Source organism: Botryllus schlosseri, chromosome 9 (genome assembly GCF_051294905.1).
Source record: "Botryllus schlosseri isolate E-star chromosome 9, Bs_hap1, whole genome shotgun sequence".
Classification (NCBI taxonomy): Eukaryota; Metazoa; Chordata; class Ascidiacea; order Stolidobranchia; family Styelidae; genus Botryllus; species Botryllus schlosseri.
Window position 1 is genome coordinate 5760884 of NC_137244.1, and position 24352 is coordinate 5785235.

Consider the following 24352-nt stretch of genomic DNA (forward strand, 5'->3'; position numbering starts at 1 on the left):
AGATTTTAGCGGTATAGGCTGAAAAATCCAATATTGGTATGGCTCTACCCACAAAACTTGATGCTCCATCTTTTACACTATCTCAATACAAGTCAAATATTTACAGGTGACTTCCGAATTACCTCATCCTTCAGCAGACACTTATTACCGCTTGCACAAGAGAAATGGCTCGAATCGCAAGATCCCGCTGTTGGTTCGCAGTTGCTGAATTGCACATCGTCTATAGCCACATAGCCAGAGCCGTCCACAGCGTTTTCGACCTCGAAAACGATACCAAAGTCCCTAGAAACACGGATTTCATGATTTACGCTTAGAGTTCATAATGGTCGCACACTAGGTCAACGGTGATAAAACAAGAACAAATGACAGCGATATTAAAGCAGTCACCTTTCATGCCCGAGATTTACATTAGCGATCTCCCAATCCGATATTCGACTTGATTCAAACAGCTGCACGGAAGCGCCAGAACCGGTTGTATACAATTTCCTGAGCACTCTCAAGGTACCGACGTTTGACTGAAATAAACGCAAGAATATTCATAAGACCAGCAAGTTTGCTACGATGTTAACAGTTGTGTCTTGCACGGTAACAGGCTGTACATGATATGTCAAGATTGTGTGTAGCAGGTATCATAGTTGACAATTTACAGCAGTACTATGTGCGAAAAACTCGAACGAGTCACAATTCAGCTTTGAAAACTCATTGATATGTTTGAAAAATTTCCATTTTCCGTCAAGGTAATTGGTGAAGGTCAACGCCCTGATCTAGAGGCATTGCATTCTTGAAATGCCAAGTTGATAGTAAAACACAGTGCTTCACATATGGACAAACTGAATACAAAATGAAATCTGATAAATTAATATACGCTTTGACTCTATTTTGTTGTTGGATTCATTGGTTAAGAACCTCTTATCTAGATAGGTATCAAGTAAGCTGCAATTTAAAGCATGAGCTATATATAAACATTACATAACTTACAGAAGCACTGCCTGCATAGTTGATGGTGTAGTAAAACGACATTGAGCAGGATGTTGCCGAATCATGGTAAATGTTGCTTGTCAAATGTGCTTTTGCGCCGCGTCCAGAGTATTCATCAGTGTGAACGACCATATAATATCCGTTTCCAGTACTGGAAGACAAACCATTCGATTGATTACTCTCCACTGACGAAATTTATCATTACGTGATGTTTATATTGCTAAGCATGCCCCTTACTGGCTACCATATACTCATTTAATAAAGTTCAGTTCTACCTTAGAGTATAGGTGATAAAGGACAATAGGAATTTGTAAACATTTAGAAAAGGAATATTTGAAGAGGCTATGTGCCCTGACAATCTTGGTGTCGGATAGATTTTCAGGAAAATAATAGGCCTATATATGAGATTCTACCAATATTGATCGCAAACATTTTATGTGACTAATGTGCCTAAATATATCAGTCTCTATACATCTCGAAAAATTATCATATCATTTGAATGATCACACCTACCTAACATCTATATGTTGAAGAGCAAAAACTATTTTTTTATTTATTTTTCTGAAATTGATTGAAAACTATCTGTAAGTGTATAAATAAATTAACACATACCTGGTGTGATCATCTGGCGGTCCCGTGACGCTTCCAGTGACCTCACTTCCCATTTGTCGCACCCAATCAAAGTCGTAACTCACACTGTTCGAGTTTACCCATCCACATTGGTCGTTCTCAAAGGTACAGCTTGTGCCTAAATTAGAAGATGATGATTAGAAGAACTAGGAAAATCAAAACTTGCTGGAATCATTCAATTGGGAAGTATCGAATCATGGAGAAGCAGACATGGGATGATTTCAATTATTAAGGAGGTAGTTTAATGAGTGGGACGGTAAAAAGGGTATATATTAGCTACCTCTAAGTATAAGGCGACTTTCAAAAATGAAAATGCATTTTTCACTTCAATGACAAAAAGTTATAAAAAAAACGTGGTTGCTCGGCATTGCATTCTTGCGGCCCGCGGTCTCAACAAAATTAGAAAAGTGGCCAGCGAGCCGTTTTGAGTTGGCGACCTCTGACTCATCTCTGTCACCCATATGAATAATGGAAAAACAATCCCACACTGTTGATACTTTGAGTTAAAAATTGTGGGATGAAGCACGAAGCAAATATGGAAAATGATAGAAAAACTAATTTGCTGCAAAACTTACCACACGATCTCTCATCCGAATTATCTCCACAGCTGTCGGTAAAGTCGCATCTCTCCGAGGATGAATAGCAATTTCCGTTGTCGCACAGGCTCTGTCCAGTCGTACATTGCGGGGGGTTCGTCACCGGCGGAGGTAATGTGCCACCGGGGACACCTCCAATGTCATAAAGACAATTCTCAGAAAAGCTGATGTCATCAATGGCGATTGATGGTTCGTAACCTCCGGATGAATGGACCGCTTCAAAAACAACTGAAACAGAATATTTAATGAATAATAAGTAAAGGAAATAAAGTAGGAAAGAGAGAGAGATGTAAAGATTTTGAAGTGCAATAAAATCGTGGTGTGATGTGGAAGATAAATAATAAAAATGTCTTTGTCAAATACTATACTTGCATATTTGACAGTTACGGATTTTGGGGTTTTGAAATGGAATCCATAATTTTCTCAAGAGGAATATCAATCCAAATTCTAAATTTCGAATTTTTGTTCGTTTCAACCCTTGAGTTTTATAAAACTTCAAAATTGACAGCAGCTGAATGAGATAGCCATCGTATTAATTACACAATCGATTTTCATTATGTAAACAGTCTTTTCTCAAGTTTCGATTCTAGTTGTATTTACTGGTTTGTATCCACAATTCCTGTCGTTCTATTCTATAGCAATCTTGCGATTTGAAATCATGAAATTATTACTAAAAGTTAACTTAACACTGCATAGATCTCTGCTACATATATCATTGTTGAAGCGGTTTTGATATCATCTCAATTTTACCGTACTTGATTTGACGTACGTTACAGATCAGTTAGTGTCAGTACAGTTAGCGCTAAATACAAGAGATTAAATCCATAATTGCCGTTCTACCGACCTTGAAAATCTTGGGCTGCATACAACACCGCCACACCACTTTGCCAGAAATCGCCAAACTTGTATCCCACACTTGTCCATATCTGATTGAGTCCATTCTCGGCGTTGCTACCCCACGCTGTTCTTGTGTAAACGTTCAACACGCCTGATTGATCGGTCATCAGGTTGTAGTAGAATCGTACTGTGCATTTTAATGTGCTTTCCATCGGATGGAATAAACCTGGGATTGTGTATCAGTACAAAATAAATGTCTTCAACGGAGAAAACAAAACATTATCAGCCTAATATTGAAATGAAGAAGATTTATGATCTCAAAGAAACGCACTGCATACCGCAGTATAAAATACCGGACTTCATGACATGTCAAATCAGTCGCATTATTAAATTTTACCTGGCACGCTTATCCTTGCGAAGCCATTATAGTCAAAATTGACACTTGTCATTGGGTCCGCGAATAGATATTGTCCCGTGGTCGAGTGTGACGTGTGATCTGTCGATGGTCCAGTGCTTCCGTCGACCATATATCCGCCGCTAGTTAATTGCCATTGAATTTCGGATTCACTTTCGCGTTGAAATCCGCAGAGATCATACTCAAAGTCACATCTATCATGAAGAGTAAGTATTTAGTATATGTTTGAAGACGGAAATCAAATATAGAGAATTCCCAAAATTTTGCCAATTAGCTGAAAACTGTTATCAAGACTATCAAATACAACAAACATACATTCAACAAGAAAGTACTCTGACGAGAAAAATTTGCGAAAAAATGTATTCCGAACCAAATTTTTAGTAATTTTCATCTATCGGTACGGCAACTATACGGTAGAACTAGTTGAATTAGAAATAACAGTGAAACTCAACTACCTTGGGGCACGTTGATAGCACAATGCAGATAGCTCATCTGACGAATCGCCGCAGTGATCGGCAAAATCACAACTCTGCGATACTGGAATACACACCTAAGACACGACAGTAAAATTAGCGTTGTGATTTGTATGCGTCTGATCAAATAATAAAAGCCTACCTTGTTGGCACAAGTGAACTCGTTAGATCCACAACTAAGATCGGATGATACCGGTGGTGCGCAGTCGACGAAACCTACATCGTCAATCGCGACGTCGGCTTCTGCACTATTTCCGCGTCTGGTTTCTATCACAACCTGCAAAACAACATGAAAGTAATAGATTGAGCTACGCCAAATTCGGTATATCTTGTGCAGGCCGGTAGGGGCTGCGACAGGGCATCAGTGATCCATATGATAGTTTGACTGATATTTTTATCCTTCCTCAGTCCATTCCCACGGAATTCGGATTGGCGCTGGAATGGATTTTGCCCGTGAGTGGCTGGCTTTTGGGATGACAGTTGCTGATGCGATTTGAACAAGGCATGCAGATTGCAAGACCATCATTCTTTACCATTGAGCTAACACAACTGTCTAGCCATGGGATGTGATCCATCAGTCATGAGTAGTTTGCTACGTTGCTGATCATCTTTAATATTATTGTCATATTGTTAACCAGCATTAGGTTTTGATTTCAGCTTCTTCGACAGCTAGTGTTTCAGAAGTGATTGTCATTTTCAAATACGTTATTAGTCATCTTTAATATCTACGTCTTGAATTGATTCCTGTTCATTCTATAATGTTTGTTGCAATATTGCGGTGTTTGGATGCATTAGGATCAGACAAGAAATTATAATAAGCATTTTTGAAGAGTGAGACGGTCGGTGTGAAATTTTACTATCAAAATAACGATATCAACGGTGTTTTCGGAGGTTCAAAATAAAAAAGGTTGGAAATTCCCGGCTAGCATTGAATATATTCTCTACGACATAATTGAAAAATGGGTTCTTCTTACGAAAATCTGTTCTTGCTATTTTAACCTACAGTGGCTACAATGTCTCTGGATCCGCAGATCTAAAACTTTTGAACTTGATAAAATTCCCAAAATAAATTTTGATAACCATTAGGACTTTGTGAAAACATGTTTTGTCAGAGTGTCAAAGAAGTAAAAAAGAGAAGGGTTACTCATAAGACAGGAGTTGTTAATCGTTAACAGTGAATGAAAACATCTAAAATATCGATTTTGAAGATTCATGTCTCAGTATAAAATCACTTACTTGGAAGCTATTTCGGCTGCCGATATACGCTTCCGCTAACACCCAGTCATTGCCTTGCTTCCCTGATTTTGCCCAGATTTCTTCCGGTTGATCGTCGCCATGTTTCAAAAACACCAGCAGAGCCCCGTGACTGACCTGCGTCATCCAAACGTAGAACTGCAACTTGCACTGCGGACCCGATTTGGATATGGTATTGGAAGTAATCGTGGCGGAATCGCCATAAATGGCATTCGAGCTGTCCGCGTACAAGTAAGAAGAGTCGCTGGAGGAGTCCGTGTGGTCCAGATTGGGCCTTGATCCCTGTTCGTCTGTGGTGATATCGGACCCGCGGCCGGACTGCCACACAAAGCTGCCTGCTCTTGTATTACTATCAAAGGTGGTTTGAGATGTCCACCCGCACAATTGTGGGTCTTCGAAATCGCAAGTGCCGTCAGCTGTGAAAATGCACCACTTGGATTTGTAATAAAAGTTGTTATTAAAGGGACATTGCACTCAAACTTAAGGTCAACTTAAATTAAAGTTGAAGGCATGAAAAACATTCTGGAAGAAGCCATTTTCCTCACAAAGCCACCGTATTCGAACTGAAGGAACAAGATTTTCCTGATAGGTACCATTCCGAGCTAGCTAACTCTGTGTTATCGAAGTCACATGTGTCGCTTCTTAACCGTTTACAAAATTTCTTGCACGCAACTTTTGTCCGGTATATTAGTGTGTGAAGTTAGTATTGGTATCAACCCTTTTTTAGTCATCATTGACATGTCGTCCGTTACACGCCAGCAGTTTATGCCTAATTCAAAAGCAGTTCTTAACCACGGTTTATGGAATCCCAGGGTTGTGCTGAACCCACTTTGATTTGAAGTAAATACTCATTATTTTGGTTGATTTGTTTGAAAATCATGTTTTGATAGTTTTGTTCATTTAACGCTGTTAATGATGCACAGTTCATTTTGTGTGCAAGTATGATATAGCAATATGCTGGATCAGCCTTTATCATGCTGATAAAGTGCGACCTTGAAGAAATGCACGCAAGAAAGTTCGCAACGGGTGAAGAAGTAATGGCACGTCACTTTGATACTACAGAGATAGCAAGATAGGAATGGTGTCTTTCTTGAAAAATCTTTTAGCTGCAGTGCGACAACAGTGGCTTTCTGAGGAAAATGGCTGCTGCAAAAATGTTTAAAACACATACACCTGCATTTCAAGACCACATCATATTTAGAGCGCATTGCCTTTGCTATCGTTTTGATTAAATCTTACTGCAATCGCTCTCGTCAGATTTATCGGCGCAGTCGTATCGGAAATCGCAGACTTTGTCTGTATCGATGCACGTTTGATAGTACGACCCGACTGAGGATCTACAGGCAAAGTGTGTTGACTCGTCACAAGAGGGAGGTGGTGTCATGTCTATCGGAGGTTCCGGTCCGTTGGGATCCGAAGGTAGAGGACCTGCAGCATAACATAATGTGAGTATTTATATCTGATAGAAATGGATCGCAACTAACCTTGTGCAAAACGACAGCTGTCGCTGAACGACACATCGTCTATGGCTATATCTCCCGCAACATTATTACCGACGACACCTTCGATGACAACCTAGAATAATAAAATAAAAATATAGTTTTTTTTGTGTTTTCGTTCAGAACTTTCATTAAAAAGTTTTCAGTACGAAGAACTTTTGACATATCTCTTATCAAGAGCTAACGGCACGATAAAAGAAATAAGACATTGTTACATTGAAAACCAAATACCAAAATATAGAGCAAGTACATCGGGGTGATAATTAGCATCAACAGAAAATGATATTGACAGGCTAACTTTGATAGGAGCTCATAAAATCTCAGATGATACAGAACTTGAATTTATATGATTGAACATGAACACCATTTCATTACACAACAGGCCAACATAGAATTTCTATTTCTACATTGCAATGTTGCAAAATATTCCAAAATATCTTGGATTACATAATTATTGTCACCTGGAAGCTGCTATCTCTTGAAAGCATGAGGGCCTCCTTTTGCCAGAGATATTTGTCATCCGGCTGTCCTATGTAATCCTTGACGTGGATGTAACCGCCGTTTGAATAGATGCGAGTGTATATTGTGAGTCGATAGACATCGGTGCCAAACATGTATCTCCAGAAACGAATCTGAAAACAGAAGTTTTAGGGTGGATATATGGATGAATATTATCATGTGGCTACCAAGAAAGTTGTAAAATGGGAAAAATTAACTGGAATCCTGCTGATATCAATATTTAAACTGATTTTGGTGATATTACCATGTCAGAAAATTTAATTGGCACTTCTTACACGTGACAGTGAACTGTAAAATATATCTCATATCGATATAATTAATTTACAATTGAACTCCAGATGAGCAAGAAACTACTACTTCCAATTACGACAGAAGTATGTGTAGTTACTGAGATATATATCGGCCGATCAGTGGCCAGTCCGTGGCCCAACGCCAAGTAGCCAGGCAAACACACTACAGATTTATATCTCAATTGCTAAATGCAAGAAATTGGACGTTTGTCAATTATTTCGAGAAATAAAATTTGAGATTGATTTATAAACTTGGAACACATTTATTTACATCATAATATAGAATTCACGGACACTTCAGACTTGGCGTGTGTCACAATTCAGCAATTATTGTGCAATACTGCATGAAAGTAGTCTACAATTCATTTTGGACCAGGTACATGTGAAATGATTATGGAGTTGGCAATAAAAATATTTCGTCTTGAGCACACTAGCTCATATAGACTCATCCAGAAAATATACAAGAGGAAGAAATGCGTGGGAACGTTACCTTGCATCCTTGCGCTGGTTGATTTGCAGACAGAACCGGACTGACAATCCAAGCTTTGTTGCCCGCAGTTTGCGGCGATGAAGCTTCTATGTAAGCAAAGATACCGGTTCGTAAAGCAGTGGTGTGATCACGCAATGGACCTGAAATTCATGTAAATTAGTGAATATTCGATGAGGAATAATGCAATTTGACTCATACCTGTATCTACAGTAGGCGTTGGTTCTCCAGTTGATAACATCCAGTCGAAGTTGTCATACCGCGATTCCTGCGTCCATGAGCAAATACCGTTCTCGAAGGTACACCATTTGCTTGAATCTATGACACATTTTATAGTTAACACCTAATGAACGCTAATTTCCAATGAAATGTTCATAAATAGCTCATGCTCGCTAGAAGAGCTTTGCTATTTTACACAGGTATAACATGTAGGCGTGCCTGTACAAGAAAAGTATAGCACTGACTAATCCTGAGCTGGTCAAATTCGTCATCGTTGGTAGGCCTACTTGTTGGTCGTTGGTCGCAGTTGGAGTAACGTCATATATTTATACTCAAATAGAAGTAGAACTAATGATTAACAAATAAATAATACTTTACACTTAGTTTTGCCTAGAAAACTGAAAACTGTAAAGTAGACGAAGAAGTACGCTAAAAACCTAATTCTTGAGGGAGCAGTGCAGGTAGGAAAAACATTCTTAAAGTATAAGTACAAGTTACTGACCAAATACGAGTAAATCTACAAGATTCTGGAATTCAGTTCTAACAAGGTCATCAAATAGTAAAATTTTTTCCCTATAGAAAGTTGTGGGTGGATTATGATTTCATTGAGATAGGACAAGAGGACATTAATATCGGGATGGTCTTTAAAACCAAACTTGGCAAAGTTATTAGCCGTTTCAATTACAAACACCCTATGTAAAATTTTGTTTAGGGTTGCGAAATATGTTTAGACGTGGCTCAATGGATGTGAAAATTCTCTCAAATAAGAATTAATGATCACGTAGTAAAACGAAAAAAAAAATTCAATCACCAATAGGCCACCAGCAAGTTGAATTAGGGATGAGCTTACCACATCCGCTCTCGTCCGAATTATCCCCGCAGTCATCCACACCGTCACAGTACGCATCGATTTTGCTGATGCAAGCCCCGGTAGTAGTGCATTGGAACTGGTCAGACGTGCAAGCTTGAGTGAACGTTGGTCGCGCGCAGTTGATCAACGATATATCGTCTATAGCCGTACGTCCGTTGTATTGGCCGTCGTCGACTTTACCGAATGAGATTTGGAAGGAGGTGGTACGCTTGCCTACATCTAGAATCATTCTCTTCCAGGACGTTCCTTGGTCGCCACGAATCACGGCCATAGGATGGTAGCGGCCAACGGTTATCATCGTCACCTCTGTATCGCGAACGTCACTTCCGCTTTGATAATACCAGAACTCAATCTGAAATACACGTTTTGTTCCGATATCAGAGGGGGAGAATATCTCTAAGGTATCTTTACAGAAATATCATAAAACTCATATTACAGCATACCTCCACAGCATGGTGGAGATTTTAGTCACAAATCATGATGTCCAATACTAGGATACCTATCCATACTTTGCTTAACAATATAAAACTATATAGGTTGCCTTGTGTAGATAAAATGAGCATTTATCATCGAAAGTGATGCAAATTGGATTTGCAGAGCTTTACCAGGCTATATCTTCACCTTCCTTGTCCAGCGCCATACGCATATCATGGACTGATGGTATGCATATGCACATATCGTATGTATGTGTAATAAGAGTCGGTGTATATGCCGCAAAAATCATCAAGGGCAACATATAATACGACCTTTATTTCTAATTCCAAACAAAATATGCATTAAATAAAAGCCTTGGCCAATTCTCATATCTAGTACAATACTAAATGCTAATCCTAGTCTTACATCTTGTGGGAAAAATCCAATCAAATCCAATTCTAATCTTATTTAAAGCTAAGCCTCCTTCCATCAGTAGTAGAAATCATTGACCAAAGTAACAGAACACCCTTCAAACTCTGTGTTAACACGCAAAAATGGAGTGACCATGATGTTTGATACAATAGTCAACATCAATATCAGGTTTACCATTACTTTCATCCACTCATGACATGTGACATGACATAATATGAAAATATAGGAGGATATCAAAACAACAACTAGTGATTTGTCAACCTAACAATCACATCAGGCTGCTGATATTATCGAGTCCAAAGAAAGAGAGTCCAGTCGTAGATGCAATGCGACTGCTTAGTACCATAATAATAATATTAATGATTAGCAGTTATATTATATTCATCCGCTCAAGACAGACAGTGTACAACACTATACACAAAGACGAAATAGAACAGAATGCACAGAAAGTGTCTTCCAGTACCTGACAAGTTGAGTGAGAGGATTCATACACAGGTCCGTCTAAAATAGCTGTATCTTCCGCGCTACCATCATATTTGACAATGTAAGTGTAGGCGCCGGTCGGTAATAAAGTAGTGTGATCTGTTGGTGGTCCAAACCTAAAAACGAGGATTTAAGTTCTGACTGTTCGTATCGTAGGAGACTAAAAATACGAAATCTTAAAAAATTCAGTCTACACAATGCGAATCAAAAATTCTACTCATCACAAGCCGCAGAACTGACCACATATATAAACATCATTTTTGGCTTTACACCAGTGCTTCTCTAACTTTAATAACGCAGTTTGCATTAAAAGCTGCGTTTATGTTACTAAATTATATATAGCCACAAAGTATATTGTCTAATAGAAAAATCATATGTATGAGACACATTGAAAACAAAACTGGCAGTGCCGAGCATATAACAAATATCGTAATTAAATGGGGTCATGTATAAAACTGTCTGCTAATATATGTGAGCATATGCAACAAATTTAACACAAACAGATTCACGGCTATCGGTTTCAGACCGCTGCTATAGTTGAACAAAATGATACTAATATGAAGGTTAAAACATAATATATTTAGAGCAATCATGGCAAAATACAAATATCGATGGTTGATCAAACATGTTCAATTGTAAACTGTTCAAACAGAAAATCCATTAAATCGATCAAAGACTAATTTTTTGATCGTACAACAATTGGACTTGAAGTTTTAACCTTCAGCAATAATTTAAATTAACGATGCACAGCACACAATATATTACACCAAATAAAGAAAAAATTTATGTCTTACTGTGAAAACGAATCTTGCGCAACAGAACGGTGCCAATTGAAGCCATCGAGGTCACTAGCAATTGACTCGGACCAACTGTATCGGATCTCAGTGGTGTCAAAATCGTAGGTAGCCGCTAAAAAGGTAACAAATTTTGCCTCAATATTCAACACGGCTGGAACAGAATGAACGAGACACCAGATTCACGTAGAAGTTGCTTCAGATGCAGGAATCAAACGCAACATGTTATATTCAAGTTCATTTCAATATGATCAATGATCATACTATTCAACTGTATATCGAGGATCTGTACCTCCAAGAAGCTTTTCAAATAGCTGTGTGTGGCTGTGTCACGGTAACAGAATATAGCATGAAGATTGTACCTATTTGTTATGCCATTAGTAGGGCTGGACAGAATGATTGGAGTACTCGAACATCAATCGAGTATCGATTCAAATGGTTCGAGTCGAGTATTAAAATGATTTTTTCGAGTAACGAAATTATACGCTCCATGTCACTAAGAGTAAATGATAAATGTTATATTTTCGCTAGTATTTTCCTATGTGGTAGCCTTGAAAACCAGATTGGCCGTGTCATAGCATAAAAAACATTATTTTTACAAACCTTTTTATAAATTACAATATTATTACAAAGCTACAAATTACCTGGTGTAACACATTCATTGAGGAAACATAAAAGGTACATATTTGAACTTTACACTTATTTCATATATCATGACTAATGCGATTTTTTTACCTAAAAAATGAAAAATTTTGACCTATAAAATTATAATTTTGACATTATTTGACCTTAAAAAACTTAATTTTGACTAAATTTTGACCCAACGTATGCAGATTAGGTGTTTTCCCACATAATGCTAGAATTGTACTACTTATCTTCATTTCTGGTTCGAGCTGTCTATCCTAACGAAGTAGTTTAGCCTGAAAAAACTTTTTTGACTAAAAAACTGACAAATTTTTACATGAAAAAACGTGATTTTATCGAAATCTGACCCTATGAAGAATTCCAGTAGTTACATCACATATTATGGTAAAATAATTAAAATTTATTGAAGTACAATGAATGATACTTTCCTACATTCGCGGGTAGAAAGTGTCTGTCCTTACTAAGTAGCTTGCCAAGAATGGAGAAATAACGTTCAACAGCAGCAGTTGTTGGCTGACGACACTGAAGTTGTGCGTACACTGCTGGTGACAAACCGTCTTGCTTCATTCTGACAATTGTGTCTACATAACAATTTTTCATCATGCGCTTCTTGCTATCAGAACCATGCAATGCCCACGAAGTCTTGCTTCAGTTAGGATATTCCGATACGTTGAGCATAACACTATGTCAACCCATTTGTTTCATTTGACCGTTTATGCTTCACAAGGAGCAGACAATGGGCCGTCTACAACGGTAGGCCTATAAAATAGGCTACAAGCTGTATAATGCTAAATGATAAGTTCACCGACAGTGCAAAATCTACGATACAAACGAAATGCAGGTTGCAAATAAATTTTGACTTTGTGATAAATTTTGACATTTTTTGACCTAACGCTACAATTTTGACAAAAATTTGACTTTTTTTGACATGTCAAAAAGAAATCGCCCTAATTATGACATTATAATGAGACTTTGGTAGCTATATATTTTCTGCTATCGGCGCAACAAAGCATTATAATGAGATTTACTTGAATACTCGATTCAGAATCGAATCACTCAGGTACTCAATTTTGCCTAGCCTTAGTCATTAGTCGTTTTCAACTGAGGAATCCATCTAGCTAAAACCCCACGATGTAATCATATCTACTTTGAAAATGATACTTACGGCACGTGCTTTCATCGTAGCCGTTAGGACAGTCGTAAGCAAAGTCACATTTTTGGGCGAGGCTGAAGCAAACCCCAGAAACCGAGCCGCATGTTACAGTGTAGGTAGAATCACACGCATGACCCGATCCGCCCGACACTGGTGGCTTTGTCGGTAGAGTCGTTTGCAGAGGAATCGGCGTGTTCGACGGACTTCGAAGGCAACCTAATGAAAAAAAAAACAATGCTCAAATGCGTCAAAGCTGCCCTAGGCTTCCAATGACGCTGATGTGGAATAATGTCGATAGTGGGAGCTTCAAATCTCTGTCAGCTGATTGATAAACGTCAGTACTGCCAACGTGTAGTTGGTCTACAGTCGTTCCAGGCCTTGTTCAGAGAGCAATGTACGGTCGAGCTGTTTGAAAGTAACTATTTCTTCTTCAAATTTTGCTGGCGGCTTGATAAAATTGTGAGGGCACACAAATTTTGGGTCAATTCCAACCTATAGAAACATTGCTTTATAAGAGAAAAAGTTTTGGAATTATTTATTCAAAACAATTTTTTTAAAATTCTATATGAGATTGTTAGGTGGTCTGAAAAAATGATACAAAACACCTTATTAACGTGCAGAAACGAAATTATTGATATTCTAAATTTAGGATTGCGAGTCGTAGTATTTACGGTGGGTAAATCTATCATAAATAAATAAAGAATTTGCCACCGTAAATATTATATTTTTCATATCCAAAATTTTTTACTCAAAGAACTTCACTTCAACTGGTTGGAATTGCACCAAATCTTGTGAATTTTGAAAAGTTTTATGTTCAGTTTTTATAAGATCAATCAAGATATCTTTTCTGATATAGCAATGTGTCTATAGGCTGGAATTGATGCAAAGTTTGTGTGCAGCGTATTTTTCAGGAAATCAGACAATTTTATCAAGTATCCAGCAAAATTGGTAAAAAAAGTTATTTTTAAACAGCCCTATGTACACAGCTTTGATAACATTTCGATAATTCGAAGAGATAAAGACCATCTAATTATAAAATTCTATGTTTATGGTAATGAAATTACCTTCAGAGAATGATATGTCATCGACAGCAATCACGCCTTGGGCATTCGATTTCAACACTCCCGTCAATATCACTTGGAAGGCGCCGAAAACCGGGTACAAATCCACTACATGCCGTCGCCAGACAGCCGTCCCGCTTTCAGGATAGAAACTTTCCATATCCACGATTCCATCATTGGTCAAAACCGATATTGTCAGTCGATCAGCGCCAGGTGAGGTCATATATTCATAGAATCTGGACAAGTACAAAAATGTAAAGATGCATTATTACCAGAATGTTTAAAAGCACTCGAATATTCTACTAAAGTAGAATTACCTCCTGCAATTTTGACTCGATTACAAGTAGCAGTAGCTGTTTTTAATACATGTGAAAACTACTTACAGTTAATGGTATAAAATTTGAATACCGCTTTCAAAAGTAAGCTCATAATAACTGTTTATTGAAACTTAAAGAACTCTTGCGCATCACTTATCAAGAGCTTCCGGAACGATAAAGGAAATAAAACTGAGTTGAATTCAAAACCAAATGGAGTATCATGATGCAATGATGTCGAATTTATAAATAACCACAGCCAGAGCATAGCAACAATGCGGCGTATATACTACTTACAGTGGAAGTAAACAATGAAAGATCCGAGAGGTTTCAAGTAATTAAATTTAAAAAGTAAAATTGACTGAGGTGCCCATACTTTTATCAGTTAATTCGAGGCAACTACATTAGAAATTACAAGGTTTTTATTCCCTACGAACGCAAAATGACTAATCACAGTACAGACGGTTGCAATCTTCACAAATATACCTTGTTACTGTGATACTGGAACTATTTCACGCAGCTCTTCCGTCAATTTCCCCCGTCAAAGTGATACAAACTAAACCTTAAACTATGTTCTACTTACAAAAATCCTAAGTGTAAAATAGATGTATTTTTGCCTAAAATACTATCAGAGTGGAAGTAGAAGTAAGCATAACCACTTCACTGAGTATACGAGTAAGAAAAAACAACTTGAGTACTCTTAAAAATTAAAAGTACTTCGTTACCAACCATCTCACAATATTATATGCGGTATAACGAAATTGAGAATCAACATTCGCTCTTGAGGAAAAATAATGTCGATTCGTCCACACCACATAAAGTTAATTCCAATCACCTGATTGAGCAGGATTGCTCCGGTTCGATGAACACAAAACTGTACAACGTAGACTCTGTCCCGCTTGGAGACATCAGAGAATCCAAGTACATGTAGCTGCCTTGTTGTGATGAGGTAGTGTGATCTACGGTCGGAACTCCCGAAGGCGTCCTACCCACGTTCCACTCCGAATTACCTGTAACACAAGCGCGTTTACATTGATTTTTTTGCTGTTGTACACGAAATGAATATATTATTCATTGTATATTGAAGTTCTTTACCTCCAAGAGTCTATTTGAAATGGCAAACGTTAAAATGATTAGTCATGGCAAGATATTTGTACTGATTTAGGCGAGTCGTGTCGTACTTCTCTCTTTTTTCCAATCGCAGAAATCTTTCTCAAATGAGCATCGCGAGTAGCTTGCGCATTCGAAAGCGTCTTCGTCCGATTGGTCGCAGCAGTCGTAGCTGAAGTCGCACCATTGTTCGTCGAGCACGCAATGTCCGCTGTCACACCTGAAAGTAGGGAGAATAGATTAACGGAATGTATTAAGCAACAAAAGGGCTGAAAACTTAGGGCCTATTTTGTCATGGGCAACAAAACCACAGCATTCATAGTTAAATATATTTACTGTCAGAATCGCTTATACAAAATCCTTGTGGGTTTTGCTAATATACTTGACGAATTAGGCCGACCTGTGTTCAAAATTGAGAGTCAAAACAGCGATTAGAAGAATAGCTAGTGTCGATTTTTATATTCTACTATGATTTCAATGACAGAGTAGGTTATTTCTACCAGCTCGTTTTATGAATATAGGATCATATTTTAATAGGTATATGCTCTGGTCGCTGAATATAAGAGAAGCATACGATAGAGCAATCCTGTGCACACTTGTAAAAAAATCTCGAAAGAGATTCAATCAAGTATAATTTAACCAAGTATACAGTATTTTAGGCAATGTATATTTCTATTGCAATTCCCGACACTGTCACACCTTGGTAAGGGTCCTGGTGAAATTATGTATAAGACTTACTGTTTTTTGCCAGTGGCACATACTCCTGGTGGAGGATCCGTGTATCCGCAGTCTTTAAATAGGATGTCATCAATTGCGATGGATCCTGCGACGCTTTGCTCAATGACAGCCTCGAATATGATCTGAGAAAGCCAAAATTATCTGATCTGCTTGAATGCACCAAGATCTCTTCACACGTTCTCCGCAAGTCAATATTGAAAGTTCGAAAGTTCAGGTGAATATTTATAATCATAGGCTCTCATATAGTTCAGTGGTTATGTTTCAATATCTTGAAAATCCTATTAATATAAATAACAACAATGAGTTTAAAGAAATGTTGGAAATTTGCAACTACAAAAGACTTTGCAATCTCTCAGCATATGACATAGGTCATGGTTTCTTAACGAAAGACTTGAGGACAAGAGAGATATGCCAGAGTGCGTTTTCAGGTTGAAAAGCTTAAACGGCGTTCCGATTTTCATAGAGAAAAAACAACAGAATTTTGAGCCTCATTGAAAGTCATGAAAGTCATTAATGACATTTCGAAACTATATAGTATCCATAATAATATTCTATTTCTATTGATAAACCATCAGAATATAGAATGTTATTGTAAAAACGCGAAAAAGAATGCGCATGCTTATGATAAATTGCCGGACCTGGAAATCAGCCAGGCATGATGGTACGGTCGTTTCCGCGCTCTTCCATGCACTCCCTTGGTTTCCGCTGATAGTCCAAAGCTCTTGTTCGGCATCTGAGGATTTAGCAAGAACCCGGAGAGTTCCAAGGTTGGAATTCATGTAGTAATAGAAGCTGGAAAGAACAAAGCATGCTCTAGATATCGAAACACGCACACCGCCTGGCTATGTAGTAATTATAATAATTCTCCGACAAGCATCAAGATGAGATAGGATAGTATAGAATACATCAGAGTGATCAGATGAGGTGCTAGTTATCGGTTCAATCAGTATCTGTTTAAAAATCCATTATCGGTTGGACTCTACTTCAGACACAATTACATGCACAAATGGCAACATATAGAAAAGTTGTCTCCCTACCTGAAAGTACACGTTTGTCCTGCCTGTCCGAATGTTACTCCTTCCAGACGAATTCTTTGCCCGACATTCCCAGCCTGGTTCTTGACCACCATGTAATGGCCTGAGCCCGACGGATAAGTGTGATCTTGACCAGGGCCTTGTCCGACGACGCCACTGCTGTCGGCGCTGTCTTGCAGAGTCCAAGTCACTAAATTTGAGGCGGCGTTCGTCCATTTGCAGGTGTCATCCTCAAAATCGCAACTGGATGGACAAGCCGCTTCGTCATCTCCACCGGCACAATCGATCTGTAGGTACAGATTTTCAGTAAGCACAATATTGAGATTCCATTTCGCAAAGGTGGTTCAAGTAGTCACCTTTGCTATTGAATTAGAAGATGTAAATTTCTAGTCAATCGCAGGCAAAAGTAAGGATTTCCAAGTGATCTCATCACTACTTCAATGGAAGTAGAAAAAAGGTATGTAAAGTCCTCCAGTAAGTAGTTGGGTGAGTATTTTAAGGGGTGAATTGAATGTGCCTATTTATGAAATTGCAGGGTCTATCTTGACAACCAACGCCGAATGACACTACAAATAGGTGTGATTTCAGAAAATATATTCCGTGACTCTGACACAGGGATTATTTCATGCAGTTCTTATGACAATTTTACTCATAAAAGTATGCAAACTTATCCAGAAACCACGTCGTAGTTTAAAATCTACTAAAGTGTAAAAAGTATGTAGTTTTGTCAGAAACTAGTTTAAGTAGTCTCTAAAACGATAAGTATTTTATCAGGTTGCAAAAGTAGACCGAATATAGTTGACAGCTCCGAAATAGTTGGAGTACTCGGCTACTGTCCACTTCTGTCTTATCATTACGAGGTAGAGCAGTCTCTGCGTTGCCCAGAATATTCTACTACACTACTTGAGTGGGTCGGCTTGACATTGACGAATAATTGGCTTTGTAAAAAGTTGAGCAATCAGGTTTTCTGTTCAAACCCGATTTTCCAAGTTAAAGAGCATTTTCCGTGTTCATTACTAGCACACAGGAATGACAGGATGCACATTGTAATGGGGAAAGTGAAATTGAAGAAGGATTGGTTATTTTTATATTGCTCCATCTTATCTTTGTCTTATCGCATAAACTACCGGTAATAACTTTATTTGAAGCAGATGCAATGCAAAGATATCTCAATAAGTTCTTACTATGAAATCACAGAACTTGCTGGAATCAATGCAGGTACCGTCGGCGCAAGACATTTGACCAGTCGGACAGCCCAAGATGGCGTCCGGATCGATACGGCAACTCGGCGAAAAGCTGATATCGTCAATTGATATGGAGCCGGTGGTCGAACCTAACCTAGCTATCTCCAGAACAACCTGTAAAATTCAATTTATAGCTTGGAAACTGCAGCATATTGAAGTCATATAGAATGGATATAGGATTATATGTTACCATTTATGATTTGTGAAGTGCAAACCATATAAATATGAGCCTTACGACAGTACCGTGTTCACAATTTATAGAAATCATTGAAGTGTGCACTATTTATGGATGTATTTCTCGTATACATGAAGACTTCAATAATTACAAATAATATAATAGGAAAGCACATATTGACACTTAAGATCTACACTTTAAATGTACATATGATAACTAAATTAGTTACAGTCACCTCAAAATAGTAAATGGAGCTGAATCCAATTTCTTCCATAACCCATTCATTTGCCGCATTAGTTCCAATGATGGGATACTCAAATGAAGGTCCAGTAGCCTTAAAAATATCTTGTTGTTATAGCATATAATATGCGTTATCAACGAGACTGCAAAATACCCCTGTACTGATGTAAACATTGACTCCTCCCACATTCGATCCGACGATATTTCTGTACAATCTCATCTTACAAGCATCGTTTTGAACCGGAGCAATCACGGGACTGATCAGCCGAGCCTATAAAGAAACGTAGTATTAATAATGATTGTTGTTAGTATTTCACCAGTGTGAAATTGAAATCATTCATAAAAAATCAGGCTACATAGATCGAGAAAATCTATTTAATTAATCACAATGCAGGACTAATGATGCAAAGAATTCATAAAGTTTAATATCAGAAATAGATTTAATAGAATCAAAAATGTGAATGAACCAACAGTAGCTGAAGTATCCAATTAAACATACATAGAATAGCTGTGAGCGTACCATTTTGTTGGTGTTAGTGGTATCAGCATTCACATAGAGATAGCCACCACTAGTTCCTGCTAGTAAACTCGATGGCGTGTGGTCTTGTGGTCCAGATGGATTTAAGCCCCGGTTGATAAGGAATTCGTTGTCAGGTGGCATGGCCCATTCGCAAATGTTAGCTGAAAACTCACATGCTCTAAAGGTAAAGAATGAAAAATTCGTTAAGTTTCCAGTAAACTTTATCGGTTATAACCTGGTACTAATGTTAAAATATGTTACTTCCAATAAAAATGTTACTTTTGTGGATGGATTTACCTTGGATTTTATGAGTGAAATTATTTTCATAAAGGTCAAGACTAGCCAAGATGCCGTTACTGATTAAAATCGCGTGGACTTTCTACCTTAATACTGTATATTTAGTAGGCTAGAAAATATGTTTCTTCTATTCCTGCTAATGTCTCATTTTATTGAATCTAATTTTGCTAGGGAAGATCAGCCATTAATCTCTCCAACTCAGGTTACTGGTGGATCAGCAAAGATATAGCGGAAATCATGCACTGCCTATTACACGTCATTAAGCTTTTCCAAAATACAAATGTGCTATTAAAATCAAGTATCCGAATCATATACACTGATAAACACAGATACAAGATAATTGATTAGAATATCTACAAGGTACTGGATACTCACTGATACGACGGACAGCTTGTCTCATCACTCAAATCCCCGCAGTCATCGGTGAAGTCACACAACGAATCAGAATCTATGCAATTTCCGTTGAGACAGCTGTACTGTCCGATGCTACATTGTCCTTGACCACCGGTAGAGACGGTGCAGTCACGTAGTTGAATGTCGTCAACACTGATTCCAACAGGACCTGAACCGAGTGGTATAGTTAAATTCGGTGCATATTCTATCAAAGTGACGCAGTACCATTTTCATTTCCATAATATGCTTCAAACATGATAAGGAATCCGTGGTCTTGTTGACCGATCACAATCTCTTCTGCATACCATGAGTTTCCTTGCGGCCCGTATTTGGACCACACAATCTGTAATTCGATCTCACAACATTACCACGAGTAACACAGTTTCATGTGAACTGATACAACATCAAGGAGTAGAACACATAAAAGATTCAAATTGAATAGTGTTCGATTGGTATTCTCAATGACTATGTTTCAACAATACAAGTATGACTCAAGACAGTGCCATAAAACTTGCAACTATGAATGATGTACTACAGAGAATATGATAAGCACCCAACGGTGTTATAACAGAGTCACATAGCACAGTCAAATTTGTTTTTTTGTCATAATGGTCGAATCAATTACAGATGTGTCGTCAAAATGAACATTGCAACACGAAAAAAACTACATGTATGAAGAATATCACACTTATATTCTTTGGTTTGGAACTGTATTATGCGAAAATATCTGAACAGGTGTTTGAACTAAATGCCATTCATTCGTAGGATTGCAAATACCTAACTACAATGTAGTAAATGGAACTTACATGTTGATTGTATTTTCAAAGACTGCATAATTAGGAATAGATATGAATATGTTGAAAGGGCCTTGTGAAATGCCATGTCCAGGCAGATCGGAACAGCATTAAACTACAGTATGTTTATAACCTATTGAAGCAGTCATATACACTGAGCAGGAAAATATATGAAGAAGAACAGTTTGATGCACAAGTTTGATGAAATCCATATGCTATAAACAAAATCTAGTTTGTAATTATGATAACGCATGCCAGTAATAAGAATTTGCTTTCAGATCAAGTTTGGAAACGTAGAACAATTTATATAGCTGTCGGTAACTTACTAACGCTGTCACGGACAAACGAGTGTACTTTTCAATCATCAATTATTCATGACGAGCTACGAATTACAACAACATACTTACCGTTGATTCTTCAGCTGTGATGAGAATGACTGCCATTCTTGCGTCTGAATTTGCGTTGGGCGAGTCGAGGAAATAATAGAACGAATAGATGCAGCTGGAACCAGATCTTGCCAGCGGCGGACTTATGAGATGCGCGTAGTTCATGAAAGTTCCGGTAGATGGCGCCAGATAAGCATAGTATCCTACAAAATCATTGTACATATTATACATATTATCAGGAGCAAATATAGGGCATGTACCATCACCAAATATGATAGCGTGTATAAACAAGTGATATATTATGCTAGCAAAGGGAGTAAAAGCTGAGAATGATAATAATCAACAATAATTTTCAATTGAATAGTGTATTCATATCTTTATATTAACCGAATATTTTCCATTGACACTCGTCAGGAGTTATCGTCAGCAACTAGTAGAGAACTGGAGTATATTATTCAATTGTATATTTAAGTTCTGTACCTCGAAGAAGGTCCTCAAATACGTACAATCGCATAATCATAATATTGCAGTTAACTTACTGTGAAATACACAAAAATATATCTTCCATGTCTGACATTAAATTCATGGCGCCGACCCAGCCAAATCATAATGAAATGAAGAACACAATTTTTGAATATTCTGGATCTAATTTTCATTGTTTGTGTAGTTGAAATGCTGCGATACAGCTAAGGCTATAAGTTGAGTATTTGTGAAAATATGATAGTACCGCTCTCAGATGGTAGAGTGTGATCGGAAGTTGGAGCGCCGGTCTCCTGGCTGGCTTGCGATGCTTGTCCTCTCTTCCAATAATAAAGTCCAGAGCTATCGTCCCTGTATCCGCACATATCGTCTTCGAATGTACAATCACCGCAGTATTGTTCGTCCCTTCCATCCGTACAATCAGTGACACCTGGAAGCATTTGTGATTTTTAGCTTGGCCAACAATTCTCGTTCTTAATGACAGGCTGCAAACTTTTGAAACAAACTAGTGTTGTTTAGCTAATTCAATTCATTTCGTGGCCACAATCTCGGGATTGGAACTGTGTCATTGGAGAGATGGGGAAAATCGAACATAACTTCAATTTCAGTTTCATTACAGGTTTCTGCAATACCATATTTCAGACTCTTGCCACAATACTATATCCGGATTGGATCCGTGCATTTTAGCATAACCAAGATTTTTTCTTGAAATTGGAAAATCTTTATTGTACATCATTTTACTAAAAATCTAACCTGTATTCAGATATATTTAGTTACCATAAACAGTTACACTCACTGTTCCATAATGGTAAACTGGTAATAATATGAAATGCAATATTCGCACCAGTAGTTAGCTATCAGCTTTTCAATAGTACTTTGACATCAAATGCAATCAATTTCCGAATCCATATTTGCGATCGTTCACAGTGAATAAATTTGGAACAGGAAGCAATTCTATTTTGTACCCCAATACAATAGCATTCGTAAATATACCATTGCAATATCGATCAAGATCCACACAGACTCCGTCTCCGCAATGGAACTGATTGCTTTCAGGACACGGTGCTATGGTAGTTGGCAGAATTGTAGTTCCGATTGGTAATGTCTCAGAAGTGTACACGCACTGTGGGCTGAACACCAAATCGTCGATGGCTATGTCACCGGCATCATCATCAGGAGAGTGACCTTCGATGATAACCTGAAATGAAGATAAGACCAACGGAAGGCTAAAATTAATATCATTTATGGAAATCACAATGATTTTAGTCATTACCAACCATGCCATTAATACACAACAATGACAAGTAAACAGATTCAGGACTGGTGTAAGACTATAGGAATATCTCATCAGTATTTTGTTGGTTTATTGGCCATTTATGCCTCATGCAATGACATAGTCAACATCATATCCTACATCTGCAAGAAATCAAATTGTGAGTATATCCATCACACCTGGAACACGTCTCCAGTGACAACCTTCAAATTCGCGTCGGCTCTTTCCCAGAATTCTCCCTGTGTTCCGTATTTCGACCAAATTTGCGTCAAAGGCCCGCCATTCTGCATTTGCGTATATATCCTGAGCGACCTGATATCCGAGCCGTACATGTGATAGTAGAGTCTCAAGCTACAGGTCTCGCTGGTGGCTTTCAAAACAGGACTCACTATTCGGGCAACCTCGTCTAAAAAGAATGTTGTGTGAATAATTAATTCATTTACATCATGGTTATGCAATACGCAGTGACAATTTGAGACAGACATGTTAGAATGACAATATCGCAAACACATGCATACATATGCCTATATGCCTGGTTTGACATAAAAATATAAAAAGTTTTGAGTGACACTTTGAATCATTACCACTCAAGTACTGCAAGTAGGCAAAACGTATTTCAGAACTCCAAAACGTAAAAGTACTTCATTCATGACCATTCAGTCCACACAATGGAAACACGTTGAAGTGAGAAGATACTGGATTTAAATTTAATATCTAATCAAACAGCACAAGATGATTGCCAATATCCTCCTACCCAAGTGTTGCTAACAACACAACAAAAGAGAACTGCTCTGCTGATAATTCAGCAATGCAATTCATATACAATGTTTAAAGACTTCTTACTGTCATTGTGTCGTGGGGAGTCGATCAGAAGGTAGAATCCGTCCCTGGTTCCTCTGGTGTGATCAAGGCAAGGCCCTGTTTCTGAGCGGCAACGGTATCCATTGATGTGAAGCCAATCGAAATCGTCAGTATCAGTCATCTGTTGCCAATCGCACAGCCCAGTTTCAAAGTCACATCGGCCAGCGTAAGATTGACAATCTGGTCACAAACGGAGAGCAAATTCAACGCAAGGAAAGAGATTATGACTTTCAATGCCGTGCATTGAAATTTCAGACTTATCGGGGATTTGACAATAGTCTCAAAATTTAAATGATTTTTCATAATTAAGATACACAACACCAATATTTGCACGAACATTTTGAAATAAAAGGTATACGTTCATGTTTGAACCATTCATTAACCATCACTGTACCTACTAAGAGATATAAATAAGATGTGAGGCAATGTCAATATCAATTCCG

General features: G+C 38.0%; 1 protein-coding gene across 2 annotated transcripts in view; it reads right to left on the reverse strand.

Annotated features, from left to right (window-relative positions):
• Positions 1-24352, reverse strand: part of LOC145446927 (MAM and LDL-receptor class A domain-containing protein 2-like) — a 229516-nt gene that overhangs the window by 6850 nt on the left and 198314 nt on the right. For both annotated transcript variants that reach the window (XM_080325301.1, XM_080325300.1), the window contains exons 163-198: positions 23892-24089; positions 23228-23454; positions 22769-22973; positions 22023-22205; positions 21317-21498; positions 20341-20458; positions 20098-20284; positions 19426-19603; positions 19060-19176; positions 18901-18999; positions 18431-18604; positions 17250-17533; positions 16851-17004; positions 16213-16334; positions 15546-15694; positions 15200-15374; positions 14054-14286; positions 13002-13205; positions 11192-11306; positions 10378-10513; positions 9048-9420; positions 8180-8296; positions 7982-8121; positions 7144-7314; positions 6668-6758; positions 6423-6611; positions 5166-5599; positions 4072-4206; positions 3912-4006; positions 3439-3650; positions 3049-3267; positions 2184-2432; positions 1591-1726; positions 979-1129; positions 388-515; positions 123-282 (exon numbers count right to left, since the gene is read on the reverse strand). In XM_080325301.1, coding sequence (XP_080181427.1) covers positions 123-282; positions 388-515; positions 979-1129; positions 1591-1726; positions 2184-2432; positions 3049-3267; positions 3439-3650; positions 3912-4006; positions 4072-4206; positions 5166-5599; positions 6423-6611; positions 6668-6758; positions 7144-7314; positions 7982-8121; positions 8180-8296; positions 9048-9420; positions 10378-10513; positions 11192-11306; positions 13002-13205; positions 14054-14286; positions 15200-15374; positions 15546-15694; positions 16213-16334; positions 16851-17004; positions 17250-17533; positions 18431-18604; positions 18901-18999; positions 19060-19176; positions 19426-19603; positions 20098-20284; positions 20341-20458; positions 21317-21498; positions 22023-22205; positions 22769-22973; positions 23228-23454; positions 23892-24089 — 6440 coding nt within the window. The remainder of the gene's footprint in view (positions 1-122; positions 283-387; positions 516-978; positions 1130-1590; positions 1727-2183; positions 2433-3048; positions 3268-3438; positions 3651-3911; positions 4007-4071; positions 4207-5165; positions 5600-6422; positions 6612-6667; positions 6759-7143; positions 7315-7981; positions 8122-8179; positions 8297-9047; positions 9421-10377; positions 10514-11191; positions 11307-13001; positions 13206-14053; positions 14287-15199; positions 15375-15545; positions 15695-16212; positions 16335-16850; positions 17005-17249; positions 17534-18430; positions 18605-18900; positions 19000-19059; positions 19177-19425; positions 19604-20097; positions 20285-20340; positions 20459-21316; positions 21499-22022; positions 22206-22768; positions 22974-23227; positions 23455-23891; positions 24090-24352) is intronic.